Source organism: Felis catus, chromosome C1 (assembly GCF_018350175.1).
Source record: "Felis catus isolate Fca126 chromosome C1, F.catus_Fca126_mat1.0, whole genome shotgun sequence".
Taxonomy (NCBI): domain Eukaryota; kingdom Metazoa; phylum Chordata; class Mammalia; order Carnivora; family Felidae; genus Felis; species Felis catus.
The window spans coordinates 5,531,703-5,548,118 of record NC_058375.1 but is presented as its reverse complement, the minus strand read 5'-3'; the positions used below and the strand labels follow the sequence as shown (position 1 = coordinate 5,548,118).

Genomic DNA, 16,416 nt, shown 5'->3' with positions numbered 1-16,416 from the left:
CTCCCACGCCTCGGCCCGCAGGCCTACGGTGCGCGCGGGCCTCCTGCTCGCAGAGGCTCCATTCGCCATGGCCGGGAGTCTGCGGCCACCCGGTCACCCCGCGGCGGCCGCCACGCGGACAGGGGAACACCCGCCAAACCCTCCCCGGGGCAGGAAACGACGGGAAACCCCGCTCGAGGCGCGGCGCCGCCCGCGGTTTGGGCGGAACGAGGCCGAGCTGCCCGCACACCTCACAGAAAAGTTCGATGTCAGGACTCCGGGGGAGGCTCGGCAGCTGCCGCTCTGATTGGGCAGAGCAAAGGCGCGGAGGCCTCCGAGGCCCAGAATCTTCCCCCTCGGAGACAAAGGCGGCGGCCCCGCCGGGCCGCGCGACGCCGGTGGACCCCGCGCCAGCGCCTGAGCCGCGGCATCGCCCCTTTAAGCGGCGCACGGCCCCGATTGGCCGCGCGGGGGAGGTGGGGCGCCGAGCGTCGACGTCACGGCCCCGCCACTTGCTATATAACGCGGCGTCGGCAGCCGCGCCGACGGCGGCCGAGTGCGAGCGGGGAGCGCGAGCGGGGAGCGGCGGCCAGAGAGCGGCGAGGCGCCTGCGCGGTGTCCGGGCCCCTGAGCCCGCGGCGCTGAGCCAGCCGGGACGGACATGCGCGGGAGGGCGCCGTGGGGCAGCGGCGGCTCCGCGGGGGTAAGGGGCCTGCGGGCTGGGGGTGGGGAGGGGAGGGGAAGGGAGGGCGGTGCCGCCCCACGCCCCCGCCCCGCCGGGCCCCTGCGCGGGGCTGCGGGCGGCTCCGGACTCTGGGCGGGTCCCCGGGGCGCCCGAGTGGGTCGCCGCGACGCGGAGTCTCCCGGGACCGACGGCCGGCCGGGGGGAGGGGCCGGCCCGGGGGCGCTGCGTGGGGGCCGGGGCTGCGGGAGCGGCGGCCTCGGCGTCCTCCTTCCACAATGGGGCTGCGCTCCCCCTGCGCGCGCCGTGTGCCCGTCCGTCGCGTCCCGGACGCTGTGCTGGGGGATGGCCGGCCCCGCGGTCCCCCTGCTCGCGCTCCTCGGAGACGGTGGCTGTCGTCCCCGGCCGGGGTCCTTGAACCCCGCGGAGTAGTTCCGAGCCCCCCTCCGCCTGTCTCGGAATCGTGGTCCTTTGCTCTGAATTCTGCTTCCGAAGGAACGGGGAGCGCAGGGTTCTGGGTTCGGAACGTGAGTGCTCGGTGGGTGTTCCTGCGCGCGCGTGCGTGCGTGTGTGTGTGTGTGTGTGTGTGTGTGTGTGTGTGTGTATCACAGCCTCGTACAAATGAAATGACTTCTTAACCATGATTGGTGCTGTATTGGTGCTTGCTAGGTCTTTATTAGGATTTCGTCACTGCTTGAAAGAAACCAGTCTCTTCCCTGATAAAAAATATGAATAGATTGTTAGTCATAAACTCAAGTGCAGTCAGAATAGACTGTAGCTTTAAAAGAGATGTGTTGGTGACTTGAGGTACACCTGCAACACAGGTAGGGCCGGACTGGTTTCTAAGCAACTGTCAGAGGTGAAGAAAGGTGAGGTTAAAATGCCTTTTCTTCTTCTTTTTCTGAAGAACAGTGTTCTGCACGGTTTTCAACTTTTATAAATGTGTAAGAATGCAAAGGGTGTATGTTTGCTGAGAATACTGAAATATCTAAGTTCACCATACCAAGTCTTGCCTCCCCCCCCCCCCACCATAATTATAGTTTTAAACGAGGTTTTGCCTAAACAGACCAGACAGGAGGAGGCCGGGTACCCATTTCACTAAATGACCAAATTTTGCTGAGACAGAATAAAATTTGGTTTCTTGTTAATGGTGCTATGATTGGTTACCAGTATGTTATCAAATAGCATATTCCCATCTCCTCCAGATATTAGCAGATCTGGAGAGAAATACATACAGGTTTTAGCCTGAACTTCAGACACTCTTTTGTCATTCTCCTCATTTCACACAGGCTTCTTTTCACCTGGGTGTTTCGTGGGTACTGGCTGATAGGTGCTAAGGTCCTGGACTAAGCATTTATAACCTAACGTATATTAGACTGTAAACTCCTTCAGGGCAGGAACTCTTCCTTGTACGGCTTCTATCTCACGCAGCCTTGCGCATAGTTGATGGTTGATAACTAATTGCATGAAAGCACATTTTACGTCTTAAAGCTCAGCAGGATTGGACCAGTCACTGATAAGGGTGGAAAGCAGATCTCTTTATGGCTATTATGAAATGTCTGAATTATTCATATTTTCAACAGATAGGTAAAATTACTGTTTGAGTAAATTGTTTTTCCTCCTTTCAGTTCACAATAGATCCTGGTCCCTCTTACCCTGAGGTTTAATTATACTGTAGACTTGAGTTTTTGTGTGAAAACAACTCCTAACTGCTGCTTCTCAGAAGTTGAACCAGATAATACTCCCTTTCAGCTAATACTAATGGTAGCTTTTAAAAGCAAGTTGCCTAAATTACAGGTACAATCTAACATGCTTGAAACTGACCTGAATGTCTACATACCATCAGGTTGCTTTAGAAAGGTGAGCAGAGGAGGGAAGGTGGTGCCAAGGGTAATTCCAGGAATTTGAATGTCATCAGCTCCCTCTGCCAGAGAAACAGCTCTGCTTTTAATCTAAATAAATCTGAATTGGAACCTCATCATCAGGATTCCTTTCGCATCTTTTGGTGCTGGTGTTTGGCCATGCTTTGTACAAGCTAATGAATAACTCACTAGATGACTAGATAAACAAGATCCAGTTGTGGCTTTTCTGGAGTTATCCACACAGCTATCCACACAGCATAAATGCATACTTTGGAAAGGTGGATAAAACTGGTGAGTTTCAGAGTTCTGAATGTTAGTTGCCAGCGGAACAGAGGAATTTGCTTTAAGGTAGGGAAAAGGTAGTGTGGCCTTCAGGTTTCAGAAGGGAAAAGGATTCTGCAATTTGGAGTCATTGTTGAGACTTCAGTCCAATTCCATACACTGACAAATTGGGTAGCATTACCAAAAGACCGGTGTTCCAGGCCTAAGTGAGTGTATTTGTCAAACCCGGGCCTCTGGCTGTGTGAGTTTTAGCCCTTGGCCACTGCAGAGTGTCATGGTTCAGCATTACAGAGGAAGCAGGAGGATGGTAAGGATGAGAAGATACTGTCCAGAGCTTTTATTGAAGATCCACAGAACGTGAAATTGACCAGCTAGAGATTATTTAAAATACCATTTCCCTGTGCCTGGAATGCTCTTCTGACTCCTCGCGTGGCTGCCTCTTTTTCATCCTTAAATGTCAGTTTAGAAAGTCACCTCAGAGAGGTCTTCCCTAACCGCCTGCGTACCTCCGGTCTCCCTTCCTGATCCTCCCTTGGAAGTTATCACAATCGGAAATTGCTTGCTTGCTGGTTGTCTCCTCATTAGGTTGAGACTTCCTCAGGCAGCGGCCCTGTCTCCTTCACTAGCATAGCATCTACTCCAGAATAAGCATCTGATAACGACTTGTGAAAATAATTCATCCTTGCTTCGTAAGAATTTGTGAGTGAAACCCTGTGAGTGGAGTTCTGATCTCTGTGATTGACTTGTGATGAGGTCTCGTGCATTTCACCCGGCCATTCCACCATCAGTTTCCCAAGAACATTGGCAAGAGAAGGGAGGTTGTTGCCTAAAATGAAGATGCTTTGGAGAGGAGAGGAGAGGCCTGGAAGGATCTCAGGAAGTGCTGGGTCATAGGGCAGAAGAGCCCCGATGGCCCTTCTGCGAACAGGAAGATGTTTTTACTTCCTCACCCGCAAAATGGACAGTGTCATCCCTGCCTCCTCTTCCAGGGATGTTGTGGGAATCAGGTGAGCTAATGTGTCAGAAAGTGCTTTGTAATTTGTAGCATGCTTTACAAATACAAGATACTCGGTTACTAAGTTCCAGACTTGAAAATAGAGCCTGATTACAATGCCATCGCTGGGATCTGTGCTGGGAGAGTATATTAAAAGGAGGCCCATTGGGTATATTGTAATATCCCCTTCTTATGGGTAAAGACAGATCCGTGTGATCCCAGATATCATGTTGTAACGGGTTATGTAATGGTGGGGCATCAGTGTATCATTAAAGATTGAGGGCTTCAAAAGAACTGCTTGAAGTGGTCACAGAATATAAGAGTGATACCTTCACCCACCCTTCCAGAGGATACATAGGCCAGATGCGCAGTTCATAACTTTCACAGGAGAATTTGAGGGAGGTGAAGTAAAACAGGAAATTTCACAGTCCACGGGTTACCCAAGAAAAACTAGTACCAGGCAGCAAATCCCCAGGACAGTCTGCCTGAGCCACCCTTAACATGAGCCTTGTAGTGGGTCAGACCTTATTCCCAGTCTGAAGAGCCTGAGGGGCGTGGAGGCCCAGCGGTGTGGTGGTGAGAGCCTGGCTTAGCTGTCAGCCCCACAGCTCACCAGCTATGACCCTGGAGCAAGTTACTCACCTCCAAGTGCCTCCAGCCCCGCATCTGTAAATGAAGGTAATGGTAGTAACCCGCCCCACACGGTTGTTGAGAAGATTAAATAAGTTATACATATAAATCACCCAGAACAATGCCTGTCAGATGAGTTTATTATTCTTACTGGCTTTATGTTCATTGTAACAATCTGGAGTTACCCACTGGGTGACTCCAGTGCTCATTAAGTAAATTTAAAGTTTTAAAGACTCCTTTCCCATCATTAGACTATTGTGCTCGTTGTCATTAAGATTAGAATAGAACCCACGTATCTTTTCCATTTGGAAATCTATTATGTGTGTGTCTAAAAGGAATAATATTTTCCCATCCTGTGTGTGTGTGTGTGTGTGTGTGTGTGTGTGTGTGTGTGTGTGTATTGCTGCTGGTCGGGGCACTCTGTAGGAAGAGTTACAAAGGACAAGAGACTGTCCCCGCTCTCGTACATTTCTGCCATTGCGCGAAGATTGTGTGGGACACTAAGTGAATCAAAAGGCTATTGATGACTATGGCAGTGGAACGAATAGGTTTTTTGTTAGTTTGCCGTTTCTTAAAATACTCAGCTAGAAAATACTCTGGATTATTCCAGAAATTAGGTCACTTAGCTTTGATTTCAGCAGTCTGAAGATAAATTATTTTCCTTGTTGCCTCAGTTTTTACCACCTACAAGTGGGTCGTTCTGTGCCCCCACGCTGGAGAGAGGTGAGGACTGGAGCTGCAGGGGACAGAATGTTCCTCTCACCACGTAGAACCGTCTCCATCGCTGCTGAAACCGGCACGCTTACCTGGAATTCATGCAGGAGAATTCTAATTACATTTTATTTACTAACTCAATATAAAAGACATTAAGTTCTCTATGCTTTTGCTATGAAGGCCATTTATGCTTTCTGTGACAGCAGGGGACCACAAAGGAAATTTCTGAACCTCCCCCTTCACTCCCTTCGTCCAAATTGCAGTCTGTTAAAGGGAAATCTGAGAAAAAGCCCGAGTTAGGGCCTTTGATTGTGAAGAGTCCTTTGCTAGTGAGTAAACTCAGATCACGCAGCACCCTGTCGTAAACACTGAATGTGTTCGATGAATATTGAATCAGTAAGTTTCTCGTATTATTAATAAAAGTTACAATTCTGTAAAACGGCTAAACTAAACGTTCGGTGTGTCAAATAGCTTGGGTGCTAGTGCTTTAGACACTGATCACAATAAAAGTCATGGATTTTGTTTGGTTTTTAATGTTCTGAAAGGTGATTATTTTAGGCATTTTCAGACTGAAGATAAACACGCAGATGTTGGTTTATTTGGTTGGCTTATCCGAAATCATGGGATTTGTCATGCTCCAAAATCAGTTTCTTTTTACAAATTTTTGGCTCTAAGTAGGATTATCTTTTATCTCCCTTGGTAAGGAAATGGTCGTGTAGGTAGTTGTTAAATAAGGTTGAAAAGACCCATTTATCACCCTGAATAAACAGAAATCAGGTTCTCAAACCAGATTGAGAGAAGGAAATTACATCACACTTTTAAATAAGGAAGCACTGGGCAGAACTGGGTGAGTTGTATGACAAAAATGTGCCCCTCCCCCTCTTGTGGATTGCTTCTGAGATTTATTAATGAGATCTGGTGGCAAGGTAAACACATCTAGGTTACCCTCTGAAGGTAGCCTCGTTTAAAAAAAAAAAACGTTTTCGAAGTGACTTCCCTCAAGCTAAAGGCATGTGATTTCACCTTAATAAAGCATGTATGTATGCTCTGTGGTGGTAGCCTTTTTTGTTTTCTTTAAGGAAAGTGACCTTAAATTTAGCAACAAAAACAGTAGGTACAAAAAGGAAGAGTGTGGAAGAGAAGGTGAAATTCGTTATTTTCAGAAAGCTCTTCCCTGGTTGCTTAAGTAAATATACAGTAACAGAAACCAGTCTGCAAATGGTCCATTTTAGGTTTTGGAAATGAATTTAATGCAAATGCCTTGCCTGCTGCTTCCCTGAACTTGTTACATTATTATCAGGAGGTTGATCCCTTAGTTTGCTGATTTACAGTAAACGTGAATCTGTCCTGTCATTACTTTTTTCAAAACGAGATTAGTATTTTCTCAGTATCGATTTAGTAAATATTTACTAGAAATGAATGACACCAGGATCTACCCAGGAGTAGAGGTGGGGGGAGGGTCCCAAAAGATTTGGAGGATAGGTAAGGAGTCAGGGCATGGCACAAAACAGCGCAAGAGTGGAGACCCCGCTGTGGCTTTTCAGAAGGGAAGTGGTGAGTGGAGAAGGTGGTGTGACAGATGGCCTCCAAGGACAAGGTGGATTCTAACAGATTTGGGGAAGACAGAAGCCGGAGTTTGAAAAAGGTGGGTCAGGGTCTGCCTTGTTTTCAAGGCCATAACCTGAAGGGCTTTGATTTAGAAGCCCTTGAAGATTTTTGAGCAGTGGAAGATCTGAATTTGAGCTCCAGGTCAGGAATATTGATCTGGTCCTGGTGTGTAGGCTGGATTAGGTATTTTCACACGCAGGGCAGTGTGGTTCCAGTGAACGGAAGACGGGTTTGAGAAGCTGCATAGAAATGGGCTATAGAACTTGGTCGTTGAATGTATACCTGTAACTCAGGTTAAGAGTGGTGCCTGTGGAAGCTTGATCCTCCGATCCTCGCAGACCCCGAACTGGTTTGGGAAGGGGGATGGGGTGTGAAGTAAGTGACAGGAGTTCGGTCTGTAGAGTTGCAGATGCCAGAGGACCGTCCAAGTGGAAAGATAATCACCAGACAATAGGAAATGCAAAGTGGAAGCTTGAGCCGGGGCTGGAGTGGAGATTCAGGAGAGGGAGGAGCTGTCTGGTAGAGTTGGAGCCATCGCAGTGGATCAAAACTGGGGTGGGGGGGGGGCGAGGGTTGCGAGGAGAGAAAATAGAGGGAGGGCTGCCGCAGGAAACAGATGGTTTTAGGGGATATTATATTTTGTCTTGAAGTTTTTTAAAAAAAGTGATGTTAATAAGAAAAAGTCGTTCATATCTGGGATTGCTATTTAACTGACTAGTTGATGGATTTTAGGAAAGTTCTTACACCCAAGGTCATTTAGGTCCCGTCCTACACCGCACTGCCTGCGTGCACATTCTCCTTCCTACTTTGTGTTTCGTCCAAGAATGCCATCTTGTACTTAGAGACTCTGATCTGCGCGCGTACGCGTGTTTCTGCCGTTGCTGCCTAATGAATTGTCAGGTAGACTTAGTTTCACAGTCACACTGGAACACGATTCGAAACACTGGCTCAGTGGTGTTTCTTTTTGACTTGACGTTGACCTGGCCGATCTTCCCCTAGGAGGAGTGCATATGGAAGGCTTGGGGAGTTCGGAGTTCGGAGGGAGGCGGGGAAGAGGTGGCTTCCTGCCTCCGCTGGCTTCCCCAGGAACACGCAGGAAACGCTTGCTCCCAAACCTACGGCACGTCCCCCTTCCCGAGTCTGCAGTTGGAAGTTATTTTCCAAAAGAGAACACGAAGCTCGCTTCTCCGAGCAGCAAGTAGGAAGTCCGGACAGTTTCATAACATGGCCCATTCACAATTCCCCATTGAAATGTGGAGGCAGGGTCACCTTCTATGAATACACAAAGACACTATTGTGGTCAGAAGTGAGCTGGCTTAGTGAACACAATTCTTTTTATACTAAAAAAATTTTTTGCTTAAGAAAGCTAACAAGTCGGTGATGGGAACAATGAATAAAAAATAACTTTCGAGAACGTATACGAAATTTTAAGGGGCCACTGAAATGTGAGTTTAGAATTCCGAGGCCATTCCAGCAGAGGCGATAGTTACACAATCATTCTGTTGAAAGCTAAGATTTAGATGGCATTAGGAGGCTGACACACAGTAATTACGAGAGCACTTGCTGGCCTGCAGACAGGTGGGGGTTGGGCCTCCAGAATCCCCCGCAGCATTTTCCTGTAATCTGGATGAGTGATCTCCAAACGTGTGCTTTCAAACTACTTAAATACCATATTCTTCTTCCTATCTGGCCTTTCGTTTTTACATCACCCTGGATGCTTGCCCCGTGGTCTTGCCCCAGCTTGCGGGGCGCTGGGGGAAAGCGCCACATACCTACAGGCCAGGTGCCTGGAGGGAGCCCCAAGCAGTGTTTTCTAAAAATGGGTTTTCAAAAAAAATTTTTTTTGTAGATTTCCTTAATCCAGGTGAGGTAAGAACACACGTGTTTGATTTCAGTCCTCTAAAGACCAAAAATGACAAATCAAAAGACGACCTGCCACTAACTTAGATTTCTTAAATGGCGGGTGGTTGTTTTTTTTCCCCTGTTCTTCATCCTGTATCTTTGAGCAACGGATCACAGAAAAAGGATGCTTGACTCTTTGAAATAATGTTTGAAACCTATTTAAGTCTCTGCCTAACGTATCGAGGCAACTGGCTTTAGGAGGGTAAAAAGGTGAGGACCAGTGATCAGGACCCATCTGCACTTTGTCCCTGAAACATTGCTGCTGGCTCTCCATTTCCTTCTGCGTGAAAACCAAATGGTAAACACTCACAGACTATGTTTTAGCTCTGTAGCTAAAAAAAAAAAAGACTGTGCTTTATTCATTGTAGGCATTGGATGCTGACGATGGTAAAAGTCAGATGGGGTCGGGTAGTAATCGTCCAGCGAGCATTCACCTCTTGAGCACTTCCGGTGTTCCAGGTAGTGATGATCGGGACGCAGCCTCTTTCCTGGACTTGGCAGTGTAGCGGGTGACAGATTTGTCCATACAACAACAACAAAGTGGCCCGTGTACCCCCTCCGCCCTCCACCGCGGATGTGTCGCTCATCTGAGTCACCCCGGGTCCTTGGCACACCACCCGGCTCTCAGGGGGCGCACACATGCTTGGTGAGAGAATGGGAAAGCCTCGCCAGGTGGCTGTGCACATCCCAGAGGGGGTCAGTGTTGCACAGAGAGTTGACACATTGCGTCCTAGTGTCTACAAGAAAAAGTCTCGACTGGCTATAAGCAAACATGAATATCTGAAGAAAGCGGAGATGGATGCTAACGAACCCTTCTAGAAAGAGGGTGTGGGGCCTGGGGGACCGCAGACACTGGCCATCTGACAAGGGCGAGGGCCCTCACACTGAGGCACTACTAGATTGAGGAAAAGGCGCCTGCTTCACCTCTGTAATCCTTGCCTTGCAGCGAGGCAAGACTCGGATCCCCAGGCACTTCGTACAGAAGAATGTGAAGAATGTGCCTTTAAGTTTGTCTTTCTAGAGGGAGGAGGAAGCTGTCCAGTCCTCCGACAAAGCTAGTGGCCTTGCAGAACTTGATTATTACAGGATAATGGAAATTAGTATCTTCACCTGGAACTCTTTCTTTATTCTCGAACAGGCAGTACCTGGAGAATTTGTCCTCCTGGGGCCAAGCCTGAAATGCAGCCTGCAGACAGCTGCCAGGCAGGGGGGTAACCTGGGGCCGCAGTAGGATCTCTCGTTCTGTCGAAGCTCTGGGTTTTAGTGAACGTTCGAGCCGCAGTACTGAACGCAGTAATTTCTGAGATCGCTTTGTTGGCTGGGGGGACGGCAAGCCCCATGGCCGTGACCTCCGCACCCTGGAAGGTCGGATGGGAAGTTAGAGAACTGCGTGCTGGGGACAAGTGAGCGCGATGTGCTGTGTAGCTGTCTGGCCGCAGTGGGAGTCCGCTGTTGCCCATCGTACATTATAGCTCACTTTGCTGAAAACGTTTCAAAGCTTTGATTAGTATTTCCCCCCAAAATTGTTCTTGACGTCTCCATTTAAGTACCATGATGAGAAGTGAGAATTTGCTCATGCAAAGATGTCGGAACTGAATGAACGCCTGTCACTACGTTTTTCTGCCCGGCATCCCCTGAAGTTCTCTGGTACTAGCTAGTGTGGGTATTTCGGAATTGCTTATTCTCTCGTCTTTTTGTCATCCCCACCCCTAGGGACCTCGAGCTGCTGGTTGGTGACAGATCCCTAGGCGTCCCCAGTGAGGAGACCTCCAGAGTAAGGCACAATGTCCACAGCAGGAGTTGCTGCCCAGGAGATTCGAGTCCCGTTGAAAACCGGATTCCTGCACGATGGCCAAGCCTTGAGGACCGTGAGGGCCTGCTGGGGCGGCCGCAGCGAGTTTGAAAAGTGAGTGCGGGACGGAACGTCCCCTGGAATCTCCCAGCCCGTGATTTTAAAACAAGACCAAGAATATGGTGGCTACTCACTCACAATCAAGGTGTTTTTTCCTTCCCTTTCAGTCACTTTTTGAACATCGACCCGATAACCATGGCCTACAGCCTCAACTCTTCGGCCCAGGAGCACCTCACATCTCTTGGTATGTGTCCTGAAACTCCACGGGGAGGGAGCTGGTGCTTCAAGGGGAAGTTGACAGTGGGGATGGTGCTGGTGCGTCCTCCGGGGTGACTTTTAAGCGAGGAAGCCACCTGAACTATTTCCAGCAGTAGCCTGACCCCTAGTGGCGGCAGGTTCTGAAGAGACCGGGTTGGGCCCTCAGCCTCCCCGCCTTCACCCTGACTCACTGATGCCCTGACGACCTGGGTGCAGAAGCACTGTCGTTCACAGTCCGCGGGTTCTAAGCCCGGCTCTGTTCCATGTTTAACTTGTGGAGACCTTGGGCCAGATCCCTCCCCTTTCTTACTGGTGTTGGATCCCCGTGTGAGGGAGATCAGGGAGCGTACGTGTGGATGAACACTTGCGAGGGTGTTCTCTGCTGTCTGGTGCTTGTGACGTGACCGCTGTGGCCCTTAGATTTTTGTCAAGAGCGCGTAGCGCATCGCAGGCAGGTCCACACTCTCCTAATGCCGTGACGGCTCCAACCGTGAGGACCCGGTCTCATCTCCCTCACAGCCTGCGTGCCTCGTATTGTCGCGTCTCTTAAATGGCTAGGCCGGTGTGGTGTGGTATTCGCGTAAATTATATGCTGCTCCCTTCTGCGAATTTTGCGCACGTCACCAGACCTGCCCGAGATGTGTGGGTGTGCACCGTGCACACGGCCAAGGAAGATAGAAGAGATAATTTGTTCTTTGAACCAGATCATGTGCATTAGCAATCTTCTGGCCTCTAATTACACCTGTGGCCATCGCCCGGGTGTCCTCGGGATTGCCGCGACCGAGCGTCGGATACCCCAGCAGAAAGCTGCTGGAGCCCGGGCGGCTGGGGAGGGCACGGCGGCTCTTTGGCTAACCTCTGTCTCGTCCATTCCAGGGCGCGCTGCGACGTCTGCGCCAAGGAGCGGCAGCCACTTTGCAGAGCACGGCCCCTCCCAGAAGCCCAGCTTGGCCCCTCTTATCATTCCCCCGGGCGAGCACCCGGGACCGCGGGAAGAGGAGCGAGTCGCGTGTGGTTTTAGGAAACTCTCGGTGAACGGCGTGTGTGCTTCTCCCCCTCCGCTCACACCCATAAAGAGCCCCCCTTCCCCCTTCCCCTGCACGGCCCTCTGTGAACGCGGTTCCCGGCCCCTCCCGCCACTGCCCATCTCCGAAGACCTCTCTCTGGACGAGACAGACTGCGAGGTCGAGTTCCTAACCAGCTCGGACACGGACTTCCTCTTGGAAGACTGTACGCTTTCTGGCTTCAAATACGATGTTCCTGGCAGGCGAAGCTTCCGTGGGTGTGGACAGATCAACTACGCGTATTTTGATACCCCAGCTGTCTCCGCGGCAGATCTCAGCCAGGCGCCTGAGCAGAATGGAGGTGTGCAAAATTCAAATCCTCCTCTGCCTCAGACCCACCGGAGATTAAGAAGGTCTCATTCGGGACCAGCTGGATCCTTCAACAAGCCGGCCATCAGGATATCCAGCTACATCCACAGAGCTTCTCCAAACTCCGACGAAGACAAACCCGAGGTGCCCCCCAGGGTCCCCATTCCTCCTCGGCCCGTGAAGCCAGATTACAGAAGGTGGTCGGCGGAAGTCACTTCCAGCACCTACAGCGACGAAGACCGGCCTCCCAAAGTACCACCGAGAGAACCGTTATCACGGAGTAACTCCCGCACGCCAAGCCCCAAAAGCCTTCCGTCTTACCTCAATGGGGTCATGCCCCCCACGCAGAGCTTTGCCCCTGACCCCAAGTACGTGAGCAGCAAAGCTCTGCAGAGACAGAACAGCGAAGGGTCCGCCAGTAAGGCTCCCTGCATCCTGCCCGTCATCGAAAACGGGAAGAAGGTGAGCTCGACACACTATTACCTACTACCTGAGAGACCGCCGTACCTGGACAAGTTTGAAAAGTTTTTTCCGGGAAGCAGAGGAAACAAACTCAAGCACCCACACCCAGCCGCTGTCTGCTGACCGCGGTACAGCCTCGGCCGCAGAAAAGCTGGACTCCAAGACAAGACTGGACCTGGGGGGCCACGTGAGGCGTAAACACTCGTCCTACGTGGTTTCTCCTTAGGCTTCGGCGTCGCGGGTCAGCGGGGGTTCCGTGGGAGCGAGTGGCTCCCCAGCCGCCCTCCAGGCCGGTTGAGGTTCGCAGGAAGAGGTCTCGGATGGCAGAACAGAACAGCTGAACCCTCCGTCTTAGAAAGGGTAGGGGCGGTCGCGGGGCGATCTCGGGCCGAGAATCCCCGATCGTGCCGGCGTTGGAGAAAAGTCTGTTCCGGTCCGTAATTTAAAAGTGGGCGGGCAGGCAGGGAAGGCTGGGGAACCTTGGACATGTGCATACATTATAGGCCTGTGTAGAAACTCGTGCTGTAACCATAGACCGTAGCTGCAGGGTAACCAATTAGTTGCTACCTTAGAGTGATATATATTCAAGATGGTAAAAGCTGGGGGGCAACTCCTGACTGAAAATTGAGCGAATGGAAGAAAACACAGTATTGTTTAGATCAGAATCACTAAAAAAAAAAAATTTTTTTTTATTTTTTTAATTTTTTTTTTTTTAGTTTAGTAACTTTGAAGCATTCAGGCTCCTGGGCCCTGTGATGTTCTCCTTTAAACTTTGCAAGCAGCCTTTGTACCCCAGGGCAGGGCGCAGTCCCTGCCGAGGCTCTGCCTGCCCCCCCGAAAAGTCACCCCGAGACCCGGCTCCTTCCGTTTCATTCCAGGGAGGACGGCAGCGTATCTGGCAGCCACACGTGCCCTGCTCCTCGAAAGATGCGAAGCTAACAGAATTCGCACGTCCGTTCTCCTTACGGTCCCTGCTCTGTTCTGCCCACCACGGTGGCCCGGTCTGGCATGCGCCTCGCAGCCACAGGGCACCGCGTTAGACTCCCCTGGACCAGCAGACCGGTCGCCGGGGCTCCGGGCGTCCCGTTGAAGCGATCGTGAAACCACCGGCCACGTGACAGAGTCCCTGGGGGGGCCCGTGTTGTGTTTCCGTGTCGGTTTCCGTAGACTGTGTGAATGAACATGGACAGCACAAGCTGGCCTTGTGTTGCTGGTTCCCGTTCAGTATTTCCTGGGGGTGGTGTGCCTTCCACGTAAAACGCTTTTGCCCAGTAGCGCAGTGTGTTTTAATGCCACAGGCCGCGTCCGCGTCGCTCCGCTTTGGAGACCCTCCCGGCTGCCGCTTCCCTTGGATTCGGTGAGACCCGCAGCCTGCGCTCAGACACCCGCGTGCTTCGATGCATGTATCTTGTGTAGACAAGCACGAAAGAGAAGGTGCTCACTAACGGAGGTACATTGCTGCAATGTTCTCTTAACAGTTAAACAAGCTGTTTACAATTCAAACTGCTGAATATTTGAGCTATTTAAAGCTTATATTTTAGTATGAACTACATGAAGGTTGAGACATGCTTTAGAAAAATGCACTGATTTCTGCATTATGTGTACAGTGTTGGACAAAGGATTTTATTCATTTTTGTTGCATTATTTTGAATATTGTCTTTCCATTTTAATAAAGTTATAATACTATTTATGACACCGTTAACCGCGTTTCTTGCCTAAGCTCTTCTATAAAAGTTGATGTCTCCAGTACGTTCACAACCATTACCGTCTTTAAGCACAAGGGAAAGTTTTTTTGCAGCCTCATAAATGCTTGAAATTTATGGTTGGTCCCTAAAACGAAAGTAACTTGAGCAATTAATGTTTAATATTATATGAATGCACAGTGAAGCCGGCTGGGCTGTCCGTATTTCCCTTGAACAGTTCAGAAAGGGAGCAAGGGGCAGATGCTGGGGTGTCCCTGTCAAAGCAGGTCCTGCCTGGGGAGGGGCTCCCCCATCAAGGGGAACGTACGGAAGAAACGAGCGTAGGTACAAACTGGACGTGACTTTGAGTTTCAGGACTAGGTCCGGGTTGTTGGGGGCCCTTGGGAGGCTCTGCTTCTTGCTTGATGTGAGGCCACCAAAGGAACCCCAGCCCGTCCTGGCCTCTCACAAAGAGGACAGACCTGCTTCTCGCAGCTTCTAGGTGCAGGAGGAAGCTGGGCCTCTGTGCTTGAGGGCGCCCCTCCCCGGTGCTGTGGGGCTCTGCGCCCGACTCCCCCCTCTCCTGGGCCCTGTAGCCAAAACCCAGCTGCTCCTCCCACTCCCCAGGCTGCTGGGCAATACGGTGAGGCTCTCCATGACCTTAATTGAACTTGGTATCCTCCACAGTCGGGAGTGAGGACTCGGAGGTCAGTGAGCTGGGCTGGAAGGCCACCTCCACCTCCGTCTGTGTTGGGCAGATTCTTTTCATTATTTTTCTAATGTTTATTTTTGAGAGCGTGAGCAGGGGTGGGGATGGGGTAGGGGTGGACAGAGGATCCAAAGCGAGCTCTGCGCTGACAATAGCCCCATGTGGGGCTCGAACTCACAAACCAGATCATGATCTGAGCCGAAGTTTCACGCTTAACCAGCTGAGCCACCCAGGTACCCCGGTGCTGGGCATATTCTTTAAAATCTCAGTCCTTGGGTAAAACTTGTTGGGGGAGGAGGGTTGGGGGGGACCATGATACCCACTACGTGGAATTATCTGTGACAACTGCCTGTAAACCGTGGCAGCTGGCACGCAGTGAAGGCCCAATACAGGGATGGATTCTGCGGTCATCGGTTGCTCGCAATTGCCCTGAAAGGTGTTACTTCTGACCTTTTACAGATGAAGAAATGGGCTCAGGGAGTTGGTTCAACAGACACATGTTGGGGAATACCACCCCCTGCTAGACCCTGGGAGAGAGGCATACTCCCTGCCCGCTTGGATTTAAAGCAGTACCTAATAACAATTTGCAGTGACAGTGACAGTGACCGTCACAAAGGGCCCTCTTCTCCAAGGTGATAAGAAGGGAAGCTAAACCTCGGGAGGTGGAGCGAACAGGGAGGAAGAGCCCAGGAAAGAAGTCCTGTGTGAGACCCCAAGGCTGGGAAAAAGTCTGGCATTTTCCAGAAGCCAGAAGTAGCAGCAGGAAGATGGACGCTGGGCAGGGTGGTAACTGTGCAAAGGTCTAGGCAGGGGAGTGACGGGATCTGATTTGTCTTAAGATGACAGTGGCTGTTGTGTGGAGAGAAGCCAAGAGAAACAAAGGTGTCGGTGGCGGGGGGGGGGGGGCCGTCGGTAGGGGGGTGTCAGGATGGGAGAAGAAGAAAACTGGCTTTGAGAGATCCTTCAAGGTAGAGGCAGCCGGTTGGACAGCAGTGGGAGGAGCCTGGGGGTGCCCGGCTCCAGTGCCCCACCCTCCAGCCCCCACGGGTGCAGGGAGTCCGGGGAGATGTGAACAGAGCACTCCCATTAATCTTTCCCTGTGCTTCATTTGTTGTTTTTGCCTCTTTTCTCTGCCCCCCCCCCCATCCCCTTTCCTTGTGGTTAAGACGATCTTTAGTTCCATTATTTGCTTCCCTCTGAACTTTCATGTTTTTCCTTGATTTTGCAAGAATATACCTTCTCCCTGTCTTTTCATGGCCAACCAAGTGCACCTCGTCATGGAGCTAACTCTATATGCTACACAACTAAACGCTGTCTGGAGTGCCAGCTCAATCCTCAACAGACGCAAGGAGCCAGTGAACTCGGGAAGGGGGGTTCTCTGGGCACAGGCCGGCAGGGCCTGCGCTCTCAGCTGCTGCTGAGCCCCC

The 16,416-nt window shown here is 50.9% G+C and overlaps 1 protein-coding gene across 1 annotated transcript; it reads left to right on the top strand.

Moving 5' to 3' along the window:
* The first annotated feature begins 544 nt into the window (after positions 1-544).
* On the top strand, positions 545-14,300 carry ERRFI1 (ERBB receptor feedback inhibitor 1). Its single transcript, XM_023258062.2, is given in 5 exon segments — positions 545-682; positions 10,367-10,559; positions 10,673-10,749; positions 11,640-12,661; positions 12,663-14,300. Coding segments are annotated over 4 exon segments (1,383 nt in total). The 5' UTR covers positions 545-682; positions 10,367-10,437; the 3' UTR covers positions 12,825-14,300.
* Positions 14,301-16,416: the final 2,116 nt, after the last annotated feature.